The following is a 13,868-nucleotide window of genomic DNA, read 5'->3' as shown; positions in this document are numbered from 1 at the left end:
GCATCCGTCTATAAAAATATGATAATGGCCGCTAGTGAAGCCGTCGAAAGCCGCTGAATGTGTTTTTCATCGAGCTCCTGCTGCGACTTGTCATTGCGAGAATCGCGCGGGAGAGCCGTCTAGTGTGTTTCCACGCTTATATCTTTTTCAACGTATAAAATCAACAACTCTTAGGGTGCTCATACACTGTTTGACCGAAGCCAAATATTTGACTCTTTTTGACAGATAAAATTTGGTCAACGTGTACTGATCAAATATATTCTACACAAAACACGACAAACAAATATTCAATTATTGGATGCCCAAAATATTTTTTCAGTCTCTTCTTCGAACCTGTCGGTACATGGTTAGGTTACCTTGAATATTTCAGTTGATTTTTTCCATGTTCGGTGTTTGATATTGTTTACTACTGTTGAAAATTGAAGAGTGGCAAACAAAATAGTGTTTGTACAAATATCAAATCAAACCTTATCTATAAAAAAATAACAAATATTTAACCTCCGGGCAAACAGTGTACGGCCACCTTTACGTGTGAATCAGTACACCAACTCTCTTGAGAACCAACGATGTACTGAACCCATGTGAGCTTCCGCACCAGGTTGGATAAGGAACAAAACTACAAATTTTAACGCAATAGGAGAAACATTTTATCGGTTTTTAGCATAGAATGACTGTATGAGAATGGTTAATTGTTTGGTTTTATTCTCGGATTCATTCACCCAGTAAAATTCTTTTAAAAAATGGGTTTTTGTTTTTTGCTTACGTTTCCCGTTTCCAGTCCAGAACTATTTGGTCAGCCTATCCTAATGACACATAGCAATCATAACTGAATGGATCTTCAAGTGAGCGCCAACTTATATACAGATTTGTGTGATTTCGATATGCTGTTTTCAAAGCAGTTTTTAAGTTGTTGACACTAGTTTTTGGGTCAATAATTAACAAGTATAAGACTCGGACATTTTATTTTTCGATTGAAGTCATGATCATATGGTGTGTAACGAGGCTACATACTATTTCAATGTAATCCATCCTGGCTTAAGAATGTGCCAAGTGGGGAAATTAAAAAGGCATGATGTCACCATTAGAATTAGCAATAAAATCCATTTTTTAAACACGTTTATTCCAGCATTAACTTTCCACAACGTACATACACATTTTCACATATTACTTAGGTATTCGCCTTACCAACTTCATCTCATGCGTTAGCCATATGGCAAATGATAGTAAAATTAGCGAGCCCGATTGATGACTAGCGGCAAGAGAAACCGGAACATACGTTAGCAGAGTAGTGATTCCCAAAGCAACCTGCAACCATCCCATAACGGCAACCGCGGTCGCCGCAGTGTAGGCTCTCGGTGGAAGAACCCGACGTCTTGAGACAAGATACATACCGGAGATCAACGCAAGAGTTGCAGTTCCAAGTACACGATGATCAAACTGAACCGTGGTTGGGTTTTCGGTGAAATTCCGCAACGTTGGAGATAGCGCCAGAATATCGCTAGGAATCCATCGGTCTGCCATTTTGGGGAATGAATTGTAAATGAGTCCAGCATCAAGGCCTGCCACAAAAGCACCGGATAGGGCCGTAAAAAAAACTGCCGCTTTAGTAGCGTGAGCGTATCGTTTGAATTTGAGTGTAGCAACTGGAATTTGGCCAATCAGTTTTTGTGCTGGTAGCAGCTTATCCAATGCTGACCACAGGAACAATGTGTACAGAACAAATGCAAAACCTAAATGAGCCGCTAAGCGATACTGTGAAACTCGAGGAACATCGCTTTCGTCGTGAAAACGATCTTCTAGTCCCGATTTTACCATATACCATCCCATTAAACCCTGCGCTGCTATCAAAGCTCCAAATGCAACGGTTCGAATTTTCATACCACGATTCAAGTAGCCTCTGGTCCAAAAGTAAACAGCTGGCAGTGCATAAAAAGCACCTATTAGACGACCCCACATACGGTGACCATACTCCATGTGCCAGATCATTTTAAATTCGTTGAGTGTCATATCCTTGTTTTTGCTGAAAAATATCAAACCTAGAGCTATTTTTACGAAACGATACAGAAACATGCTTACATTTGAAACTCAGGAAACTGTTGATAACGTTTGAATTCGGCCTCCCATTCTTGTGATGTTCGAGGCATCTTTTCACCCAATAACTTCCACGTTACCATCGATAACCCCGACTCCGTGAGCCGAGTTACCCCACCTTTAATCGCAGATAAGACAGATTACGTTAGTCCTAATCTTGTTTTCTACAGGAATTTATTTAGCAGTCCTATAGATAATCTCCTTTATAACAATACAAACGCAATAGACTAGAAAGATGTATAGAATGACTCCACCTAATACGACAGCCACAAAGACCATTCCGCTGCATCCGAGCAGCCAGTATCCAACTACTTTTTGACCTTTCTTAGCGATTTCCGGTTTTGTGCAGTATCGCGTGAGCGACAATTTAGTATTTCCAGGCATAGAAAAATTAGCCTGAAATGAAAGTACTATTTCATTCATGATTCATAATGCAGCAAATATTTACATTTTTAGTTTTTCCCAGTAGATTAGACTCACGGCTTGTGAAACTACTGAAACTTAACGAACGACCCGTATTCAGTTGTTTCAATGCAAATCCCGTGTAGCTATTCGCTGTTCGAATAATCGGCGAAGCTAACTGAAAACATCTGAACATGATTGGGAATGTCTTCGCGGCGATGATTAAAATGCAACAAATTAGATAAACTTGCTATTATAAACACCCATTACTCGGATCGTTCAAGGGCCATAAAACTTGCGAAATTATTATGTTATGACGTTTTAAATGTCACTAGTTTTGTTTTGTTTAGAACAAGATATTTATATCAAGACGGGTCTATGGTACTAGGTGAGGCCGTTTCGTCACTAAGTTGGTTAGGGGAGCGGTATATGAAAACAGTACGGAAGAAAGCAGAAGGGGAATTATTTCCTTGAAGCGTGAAAGAGACAGACTGATCAGGAGCGAGCTTCGGCACTAGCGTATTGTGTTTTGTTTACAAACAAAACACAGTAGATTTCCAAGATGGCTGAAGAGTGGTTTTAGCAAGTTGGCCCACCTTAGGATATACTTCTACGCGCCTTGATTTATATAACGGTAGGGTGCCATGCAGCGATGCCAGGTTTGAAGACATGTCTTCATTTGACTCAAGATTGTTTTAGAATGAGCGAATGTTTCAAGGGCGAAATTGGTTCTTGCGAAATATTTTCGCTGAAGTCATTCACATTGAATTACGAAATCATGCGAATCTGTCAAAATATCGTCTTAGGCTAGGCGCAAATTGAGAAGCGTATAGCGCTCGTAAGCGAACACGAGACTATCAACACGACTCATACATGCCACAAACGTAGCGTGGTGGAGCGCATATTGAGTCGCAGTTTGGTGTAAATGTCGTGCCACTCGCATACAATGTCTGATTCACACAACACAACCAACACAACCAACACAACCAGCATGAGCAGCACGGCAAACTGTGGCTCAGCCACAGCGTCGAGCGAGTCGTGTCTTACGAGCGCTCCTCCATCTTGCGTCATCTTGCCGTTCCATCTGTTTTCATTAGCCACAAAGACAGGCGCTATATCGCGCCAAGTTAGTCGCGCCATACGCGACTCAATTTGCGCCTAGCCTTAACAAGCTTTACGAGATTGGTAATACAAATACATATTACTCACAAATGTGTGTTCAAGTATATCTCGAACTCGCTATAATTCAATATTAGAAAATTTAGTAGAGTATAAATAGAAATCCGAAAAATTAATTATTATCCTGCAGCAAGCTTCAATATTGCTTACATCGTTCTATTTTTGAGATGCTGAGAGAAACTTTTTTGTCTCGTTGCACCTATCTTGATTGTCTTGGTCCAACTTTCTGATGTAGGCAGAGTCTACCCAGCAAACATTAAATCGTATAATTTTGCACGTACCAAGTCTTACAAGAAATCCGAATAAATCATAATCGCATATAATATCAATCAAAGTATGTATCGTGCATATTTGAAATCGCATAAAATGTAAAAACTCGATTTTATATACCATTATCAAATTAAGTCGCAATTCGGTATAATAAACATCAATTTTATGATGTACATTGTCGTAAAATATATTTAATCCGCATCATATGCGTATATTACGCTGATGCAGTTTGTGTGTCGTATAAGCGTATAATTTTAATCGATTCGGTACTGTAGTAAATCGTGTTGCATGCTGAAGAAAATCATGAAACAGTAAATCATATTAGATCCTAATAAAGAACATATTACATCATATTGAAATGCCAATGAAATGCTGATGTACTTGAAAGTTTTAACCGCTGTTGAATTAAATTTCAGATAGCAGCGTGAGATTGCTGGTGGATGATGATACCGATGACCGGAGTTCGAACCCACATCGGAGCAGTTTTCACCAAACATCAATCTGTGCCATTTTAAACATACATATTCCACTCCCAACACAAGCCAATCAAACAATTATTATTTCTACAAACATAAATACTCATATATAAAAATGGCGGTTCGTGAGGCTATAATAAACATTTCACGAAAATATTCTGCGCCATTTGTTTTTTTGTATGTCTGTAATAAATCGTATATGAGTATGGCAAAAGTCGTATTTGGTGCTTTGACAATTCATGAATATATTCATATTAGATCGCAATTCAATTCTAACATAATCGCTATTATAGCCGGTCAAAGTTGCATATTCATCCAAACAAATTCGGTAAGCATTTGCCATGTATGTTTATGGCCTCCACTTTTGCATGCATATGCCAGTTAGGCGCATTATATGCCAACCAAATTTTAGGGCATATGATGTTATATATACGCTTGTTATGCGATTTAATGATTGCTGGCCCAGCAAACATTAAATCGTATAATTTTGCACGTGCCAAGTCTTACAAGAAATCCGAATAAATCATAATCGCATATAATATCAATCAAAGTATGTATCGTGTATATTTGAAATCGCATTAAATGTAAAAACTCGATTTTAAATACCATTATCAAATTAAGTCGCAATTCGGTATAATAAACATCAATTTTATTAATCACATTGTCGTAAAATATATTTAAGCCGCATCATATGCGTATATTACGCTGATGCAGTTTATGTGTCGTATAAGCGTATAATTTAAATCGATTCAGTACTGTATTGAATCGTGTTGCATGCTGAAGAAAATCATGAAACAGTGAATCATATTTGATCCTAATAAAGAACATATTACATCATATTGAAGTGTCAATGAAATGCTGATGCACTCGAAAGTATTAACCGCTGTTGAATTAAATTTCAGATAGCCGCGCGAGATAGCTGGTGGATGATAATCCAGACGACCGGAGTTCGAATCCACATCGGAGCAGTTTTCACCAAACATCAATCTGTGCCATTTCAAACATTCATATCCCACTCCCAACACAAGTCAATCAAACAATTATTATTTCTACAAACATAAATACTCATATAAAAAATGGCGATTCGTGAGGCTATAATAAACATTTCACGAAAATATTTTGCGCCATTTGTTTTTTTCCTATGTCTGTAATAAATCGTATATGAGTATGGCAAAAGTCGCTATTATAGCCGGTCAAAGTTGCATATTCATCCAAACAAATTCGGTAAGCATTTGCCATGTATGTATATGGCCTCCACTTTTGTATGCATATGCCAGTTAGGCGCATTATATGCCAACCAAATTTTAGGGCATATGATGTTATATATACTCTTGTTATGCGATTTAATGTTTGCTGGGGGGTAGCTTCGCTTCGACTAGAACTGCTTCGGCAGCTGCCGTCAAGAAGAAGTTAATTTACTCGAAAATGAATTGACAAGCGTTGACTAGCGAGGATGACTGATGAACCAGTCCAGTCAGAGGTTATTCTAACTGGCGCGACTAATCAATACAAATCTGTCTCTTCATTCAACTGACTTCAATCTACATGTCACCGCAAACGCAATCTTATTTTTACGTCCATATAAAGAGCTTGAGCTTGAGTAGACTGTATAATTCGTAGTTGCTTTCCGTGATTGACCTGAACCAACCAAATTGCACAAAGAACACACAGAATGACGCTTGGGACTAGCAAATCATTCTTATTTTTACGTCCATATAAAGATGAACCAAAACTTGAGAGAGAGAGAGAGAGACGAATTCGTTTTGGGGGATAAAGCTTGCTTTAGAATGAGCGAATTTTTTGGATGCGAAATTGGTTCTTGCGAAATATTTTCGCTAAAGTAATTCACATTGAATTGCGAATTTATGCGAATCTGTCAAACTATCTTCCTTACAACGAAAACAAGTTGTACGAGATTGGTGAGACAAATTCATATTACTCACAAATGTGAGTTTGAGTAAATTTCAAACTCGAACTCGATACTCGAACTACAATATTAGAAAATTTAGAAAGTATAAAGAATAATTCAGAAAATTATTTATTATCTTGCAGCAAGCTTGAATACAGCTTATATCATGCCATCGATGTGAAGCTGAGCGAAAATTTGTATATCTTGTACTTAAATGAAATTTATTTCCAAATAACTCGTTTCGATAATATTCTGAGTGACATTCTCTAGGATACGCGTGACAACAGCGCAAGTCGGACGAAACTGCTTTTACAAATATCCCCGGGCCAGAACGGTAATCGATCCCGAACCCCTCGCATGAGGCAAGGCGCAAATTGAGAAGCGTATAGCGCTCGTAAACGAACACGAGACTACCAACACGACTCATACGTGCCACAAACGTAGCGTGGTGGAGCGCATATTCAGTCGCAGTTTGGTGTAAATAACGTGCCACTCGCATACAACGTCTGATTCACACAGATTTGCGCGATATATTTATTTACTAACACAATCACCCGACCGGTACGACCAGCACGAGAAACTTTGGTTCAGCCACAGCTTCACGCGAGTCGTGTCACACGAGCGCTCCACACTCTCGCGTCATCTGACCAATTTGCGCCGTTCTATCTGTTTTCATTAGTCACAAAAACAGGCGCTATATCGCGGCAGGTTACTCGCGCTATACGCGTCTCAATTTGCGCCTGGTCTGATACAGGGTGGGCCATTTAAAGTGGAAGGATTTGTTTTTGCAATAGCAAAGTAAAGAAGTGGAATTTAAAATTTTTTTTTTTTAAATTCATTTATTTTGGTCCAAGGCGATTTGTTCTAACTACTTTTTGATTATGATATCTCGTAAATGACCGCCTCTGGCCTTGACCGCAAAATGTGCCCTTTTTTCGGCATTTTCCATCACTTTGCCCAATGTTTCGGCCGATATGGCAGCAATTTCTTGTCGGATATTGTCTTTCAGCGCAGCCAGGGTCCTTGGTTTACCAATGTATACCTTGGATTTTAAATATCCCCATAAAAAAAAGTCAGGAGGCGTCAAATCAGGGGATCTCGGTGGCCAGTCATAATCGCCGTTTTTCGATATTAATCTTCCGGGGAACTATTCGCGCAATAATTTGGTCGTGGCAGCCGCTGTAAAGGGTGTGTCACATCAAATTGCATCACGGAAAAAACGCTGTAGAAATTTATTTTTTAGGAATTATATCTTCAGCTTTCGCTTATAATCAGATAAGAGTGTATAGATCACGTTGGCCATGCTTCACTGTCAATTTTTCGTAAATTTGGAAAAATGTCGTCGAACGAAAAAGAGCGTCGTGAATTAATCCTGTACACTCATTTCGAGAATCCGGAGTTGTCACATCGGGACATCGGTAAGATGCTGGGAATCGTCCAATCCACGGTCAGCAGAGTACTAAAATGATACTTCGAGAACCTAACCATCGACCGGAAGGTGAAGAACGGTTAAAATGGATGCTCCGTCAGTGAAAAAGATCACAAGCGCGTAGTTAAGCAGTTTAGACGTGATCCGAGAAGTTCGGTCCGGGATGTCGCCAATAAGCTGAATTTGTCAAGTTCATTCGTCCAGCGGACCAAGCAGCGGGAGGGCCTGCGTACATACAAGGTTCAGAAGGCTCCTAACCGCGACGAAAGGCAAAACATGGTGGGGAAGACGCGAGCCCGGAAGCTGTACACCGAAATGCTGACGAAGCCGCATTGCCTGGTAATGGACGACGAAACCTACGTCAAAGCGGACTTTTGTCAGCTGCCGGGCCTGTTGTTCTTCTCCGCAGAGGACAAATCCAGCGTTCCGGAGGAGATTCGCAAGCAGAAACTATCCAAGTTTGCCAAAATGTACATGGTGTGGCAAGCGATCTGCTCTTGCGGAAAGTGGAGCGCCCCCTTCGTGATGACCGGCACGGTAAACGGGCAGGTTTACCTGAAGGAGTGCCTACAGAAGCGCTTACTACCACTATTGAAGCAGTACGAGGGCCCGACCATCTTCTGGCCGGATCTCGCTTCGTGCCACTATTCAAAGGACGTGTTGGAGTGGTACGAAGCCAACGGGGTCACCTTCGTGCCAAAGGAAATGAACCGCCCAACGCGCCGGAGCTTCGCCCAATAGAGAAATATTGGGCGATTACGAAGCAGGCCCTCCGGAAGAACCCAAAAGTTGTCAAATCGGAGGCGGACTTCAAGAGAAAATGGATTTCTGTTCAAAAAAAACTACAACCTGACGTTGTACAGAACCTTATGGACGGGGTGAAGAGGAAGGTGTGAGCATACGGGCTTGGACTCGAAGTATGAATAAAAAGAAAATGCCAAAAGTTGTTTAATAGTTTTTATTTTACTGTCTAAAATTTTCAAAAGGATCCGTCTACTGGGAGAATTTCTACAGCGTTTTTTCCGTGATGCAATTTGATGTGACACACCCTTTATGGCATGAAGCGCCGTCCTGTTGGAACCAGTAATTGTCCAATTCATTTTCACGAACAAATGGCAATGAAAAGATGCCTAACTCTTGCGAACGATAGCGACCTGATGTCGATGGAGTCTCTGCAACACTGGCTCGAACGGCATCAATATTCTCGTCGAAATGTCTTGGTCGTTGTCTGGACAGATGACTGGCATTACCAACACTACCAGACGATATAAATTTGGCATATAATCGACGTATAGTGTTGTCTCCAGGCGATGTTTTAACTTTATTTTTATTTTTCCACGCACGTTTAGTTAACACAATTGAGAAGTTATTTTGAATGTACAGCTGAACAATTTCAGCGCGTTGTTTAGGTGTGTATTGTTCCATGGTTAAAATTGTACTGAAATGACGCTTCCAACGCGGTATGACATTTGTTAATCTGTCATCTCTGTCAAAAGTTATGGGGTTGCCAGATGCTTCCACTTTAAATGGCCCACCCTGTATTTGTGAAGCTCGGCACTCGGCCACGGGCGCACTGTAAAAATAGGTAGGCACCCAAAGTAGGTTATATTTACTAATTATTCCTTTTAGTGTAGCGACAGTGGGCACTCGGGCTGTTTACGTTTTTGGTTTTCCGTTTTGATAGTCTTCGTAATCACCAGTTGAAGATAACGTGTTTTAGTTTTTGTTCGCGTTAACTTCATTCTTATCATTTACTAAAAAGCGAAAGTATGCTCAAAATATTCTTTTAAAGACTAGCTGATAACGTATATGAAATTTTTTGTGTCATTCCTGAATCAATAGGTCCACAAAGAGGATAACAGCGATCAAACATGAGTTCTCGTTTAGAATATTCCGTAAGTGAGCTATTCTAACATAATATACGATGCGTAATTCAAATTATAATTTAAAATTAATAAAATTTTCATTTCAGTACATTCCAAAAGCGGTCTCCAGTTGCAAAGCTGAATATGCTTTCCATGATTTCATATTGGAACATAAAAAGGCTCTATCGGAAACCATTACCAGTATACCATATTCGGAAATGGTATATCAAATAGATCTGGCTGTAAAATTCATGCAATTTCACGCAGGGCAGAAAAACTACGGCGCGTATGGTGATCAGGACAGTGAGAATCGTGTGGTAATAGACACCCGGAAATCGGTCTTCGAGATAATAATAGACTTATATACTTCGATGCAAGCTACCAGTTGTGGTTTCAATCTTAGTTTCATCGGAGATTGTACATCAAAGGATGCCTTCATCAAGAAGCTGATGGAGTTTCACCACTTTGAAATTGGAATTGCGTCAGCGATAGCAATTCCGAAGTCCGATTTGCCTGTCTCCTACTGCACAATGATTATCTTCGCTTCGAGCGATATAGAATCGGCAACAGATTTGTTGGCAACGGCTTGGCTGAACAATTCCGTTCCGTGGGTTATAAGAAATCTTCTTGTGCAGGAAACAATTCAGGATAAATTCATCCAGCTATTGGAGGGCAAGCTTAAGCCTTTCAACGAAAAAGTGTCATTCGAGAAAGAGATGGTCGAAGTGGTTACTAAGGCTTCGCAAACTGGACTAAAGATGATCCAGAACCCTAGCGATTCTAAAGAGCTGAAGCCGACAGTTGTGTATGGTTCTAGCGTAGAATTTTTCTTGAAAGATGATTCTTGTGAGCCGAGCCCTATGATGATACTGAATGTATTTAGAACGGCAAAGGAAGCAATCTCTCTGGCGGATAAGAGTTGTGGAGGTTCAATCTCGGTGTGGACCGAAGAGTTATGCCTCGGCATGGAAGTTGCTTACGGAGTGTCCGCATCATGTGTTTGGGTCAATTCTCATGGTATATTTAATCCTGAATTCCCGTATACATTCCGTCATAATGATTATTGTTATGGCTCTGACTATGCCGTTTTTGAGAAGCAGATTAAAAGGGTATTTGTACCAACACAGCATGAGCCACTTAACTCGACGACCAGGAACAGAACTGCCATCGATACTCTTGGAGTGATACCCAAAGAGGTGGAAAAGCAAAGATACACTTTTGTGACGAAGGAAAAGAATATACACTACGAAATGTTGAGCTCCCCTTATGACATAAGTAATTATAACGAAACAAATCGGTTCCAGATTGTAATGGATTTCTTCGCTAAATTGAAGACGAATGATATTTACCGACATTTGATTATGGATACGGTTTATAATCAAAGAAAAACTGTAGTCATCCCATACGGTGTTAGTTTTGCAAATTAGAACATGGAATGTGAACTTCTCAGGGCAAATTTGGTGTTCACTATATATTGTATCCATCGAATAGAATGTGTTTTATAACAAGCTGCCAATTGAAATAAAATTTCAATAAAACCGTATAACTATATCAAAAATATTTTGAATCGTTTTCTTATTTTGTTTGTTTTGAAAGATGAGAAATAAAATTAAATGTATCATGTGGTTTCAAGTAGAAGGGCTGCTTGATACGAAGAACAGGTTAATCTTCCAGAGAGCTTCGAATACTTCTTCGATGCGCTTCTTTGACAATCTGTGTTGATAGAACAACGAACGTACCACCTTGTGCATTTAAACACCTTGTGTATGCGCACGGTGGCAGCATAGCAAAGCGAGAGCACACCATCAGCCTTCTGCTGTGTGCTTGAACAAACATGTTCATTCAAAAATTAGAACGCGCAGTGAACACATCGTATAATTAATAAAACTTAATTAATAATTATTTAAACTTGGTCTTTCATTCCACTGAACCTCAGTCCAACAATCTGAGGCTTATTGTTTACTTTTTGATCCATGGCAGGAAAATTATGCACGATATATGGGCAGCAGGCATCGGATGGGATGATCGAATCAACGATGAGCAGTGGAGAATTGATTGAACTCATATCTAATCTCAACACTCTTCGTTTTCCCGGTGTTATTTTTTCGACGCCATGGTGGAATTTTTTTTTGTTAAGAAGTTAAGAAAGCTCTACCAGCCTTATCTGGAACGGGTTAATCTAGACATCGTGTGGGGGTCACACCCACCAGAACCAAACTCTCTTCGTTGCCTCGTTCCCCCCCGGACTACATCTTGGCGACTACTTCGGGAGGCGGCGGTGCTTATGTACTTCACCTGTTGTTCATACCCTTTTTCTATCTTCATTTCATTCCAACTATGCCAGCACCCGTTCACCCGTCGAGACGTGCACCGATTTGGAATTGCCCTCTAACTTGACGCGCAACCCGTCACAGACACCCTCGCGGGGTTTTTCATCTGTCGAGACGAGAATCGACTAGGAAGCGCCCTCCAAAGTGGCGCCCCCCGTCACAGTCACCCTCGCAGGATTCCTCTTCCTAAAGGTGCCCTGATTAGGTAGTGCCCTCCAACATGACGCTCACTCCGCCACAGCTACTCCCGTGGGGTATCATTCATTACAACAGCCGTCGCAGTTGTTCACCTTCCACCGACAGACATTGTCTGCGCGTTGGTCGGCCCTACAATTCCGCTGTAGCTCGGACATGATGTGTACGATTACGGTGTTCACTGCATTTCAGGTGTCCCCGTCGCGACACATTGCCTCCACGATATTCTCAGCATGAGGGTCAACCAGACATTCACGTCTTGCGGTGAATCTGGGACAAATAAAATCAACGTGTTCCGGAGTTTCCTCCACATCTCCAAACTCCGGATAAAGACGCGAACTGCATTAGGAAATAAATCACCTCTCCAGACAAATAGTGGACTTTCATCTTGAATCTTCCGGAACCCCCGCCATCATGGTCATGGCCAACTTGAAGTCCACTTTTTTGGCACGTCTAATGATACGGGATTTGAGTTGTTGAGCTGTGGTGGCTGTGGTATCCTGAAAGCATTAAATTCATATGCTAGACCGTTTCACAAACATATAGATCAACTGCATATAGTAGATGTCGCGAGTTCCTTACACGTCTCTAACAGGAACATAGGGTTGTCTTCCTTGGGCCTCAAGGGCATTCAAAAGGTACTCTCTGACTGCGTAATTATCCGTACATTACCAAACTGCGTGATCGATGTCATCGTAACCGTTTCCACACTGACAGACATTGCTTTGAACAAGGTATGCGAAACAGTTGAGTCGGGTAAAGCCCAAGGCCAGCTTGTAGTAATTAGTAATATCAAAATCTATAGATTCACCATATTGAGTCGGGACCAGCCCAAGGCCAAAAAAAAAACAAAAAAATCTTAGAATCAGTTCAAAATATCGATACGTTATTTTCCAAGTTAAAACAATAAATAATCAATAGGACGAATGATAATTTTTTTTTCAATATCACACTCCACACATACTTCGTTTATTGATCGTTTTTAGTGCTTCCGGAGGATGAGGCATATCTAGCAACAAAAAAAAAACAAACTTTGATGATAGGAAAGATATTGCGGTAATTTAGTTAATAAGACTACAAGAGTCGAAAATATTCCTTTCGAAAGTCTGGGCATTGCATCCATTGATTAGATTACATTCTATTCTTATTATGGTTTCTGCCGGGGGAGGATGTGGTATCCTGAATTAGAATGTAGCTCTGATGAGGTATTGGTAAACTAAGAGAGTGCTGATTGATACGAATGTGAGCGATTGTTAGGCGTATTTACATAAAAGATTTATCGGTGTTTTATGGAATATCACAGTGGCTTTCCAATTATTTTCGTACACAGACTGTATGACTCAATACGACTCGATTGGCCGCGGCTTGGGTTTCTTTACGTACAGATCCATCCAGAGTGACATTTGCGTAATGGCACTAATATGTCTTCCAAATGGGTTAAATAAAAAACTAGACTGGAATACGTCTATTCACTTTATACGTTGCACATGGAATGAAAAATTTCTTCTATCGCAGTCAGTGGTTGCTGCGATTCGTCGTACATTTTCATATGAACACTTCAACAAGGTGCTTCGTGATAGCTGGGATAGAACAGGCACGAAGCTAGGTTCGGCCAGAACACAATATTGGATGCTGTCCAAGCATCCGAAAGACGCGCTCTCGGATAAAATTCTGTTCCGCGACCTTCATAGTAAACAACCGAAAACACACCTAGCACGAACA

At 40.5% G+C, this 13,868-nt stretch overlaps 2 protein-coding genes across 2 annotated transcripts; one reads left to right on the top strand and one right to left on the bottom strand.

Moving 5' to 3' along the window:
* Window positions 1–1,099: 1,099 nt before the first annotated feature.
* On the bottom strand, window positions 1,100–2,830 carry LOC129777435 (cytochrome c oxidase assembly protein COX15 homolog). The gene is made up of 4 exons (XM_055783694.1): window positions 2,540–2,830; window positions 2,346–2,487; window positions 2,077–2,209; window positions 1,100–2,020 (listed from the first exon to the last, which is right to left on the bottom strand). The coding sequence occupies exons 1-4, from the start codon at window positions 2,687–2,689 to the stop codon at window positions 1,165–1,167; spliced, it is 1,281 nt and encodes a 426-aa protein (XP_055639669.1). The 5' UTR covers window positions 2,690–2,830; the 3' UTR covers window positions 1,100–1,164.
* Window positions 2,831–9,420: 6,590 nt separating this feature from the next.
* LOC129777303 (uncharacterized) lies at window positions 9,421–11,181 on the top strand. Its single transcript, XM_055783521.1, has 3 exons — window positions 9,421–9,523; window positions 9,599–9,651; window positions 9,729–11,181. Exons 2-3 carry the CDS (start codon window positions 9,628–9,630, stop codon window positions 11,046–11,048), a joined length of 1,344 nt encoding a protein of 447 aa, XP_055639496.1. The 5' UTR covers window positions 9,421–9,523; window positions 9,599–9,627; the 3' UTR covers window positions 11,049–11,181.
* Window positions 11,182–13,868: the final 2,687 nt, after the last annotated feature.

Source organism: Toxorhynchites rutilus, chromosome 3 (genome assembly GCF_029784135.1).
Source record: "Toxorhynchites rutilus septentrionalis strain SRP chromosome 3, ASM2978413v1, whole genome shotgun sequence".
Classification (NCBI taxonomy): Eukaryota; Metazoa; Arthropoda; class Insecta; order Diptera; family Culicidae; genus Toxorhynchites; species Toxorhynchites rutilus.
This window is presented reverse-complemented; position numbering and strand designations above follow the sequence as displayed.

What these genes read in the sequence shown, in the direction of transcription:
- LOC129777435 (XM_055783694.1), bottom strand. Translation starts at nt 2,689, where the DNA reads ATGTTCAGATGTTTTCAGTTAGCTTCGCCGATTATTCGAACAGCGAAT. An exon ending in CTTTGTGGCTGTCGTATTAG is followed by an intron (nt 2,210 to 2,345) that starts GTGGAGTCATTC and finishes CTGCGATTAAAG; the next exon opens with GTGGGGTAACTCGGCTCACG. An exon ending in CAGTTTCCTGAGTTTCAAAT is followed by an intron (nt 2,021 to 2,076) that starts GTAAGCATGTTT and finishes GATATTTTTCAG; the next exon opens with CAAAAACAAGGATATGACAC.
- LOC129777303 (XM_055783521.1), top strand. Translation starts at nt 9,628, where the DNA reads ATGAGTTCTCGTTTAGAATATTCC. An exon ending in GTTCTCGTTTAGAATATTCC is followed by an intron (nt 9,652 to 9,728) that starts GTAAGTGAGCTA and finishes TTTTCATTTCAG; the next exon opens with TACATTCCAAAAGCGGTCTC.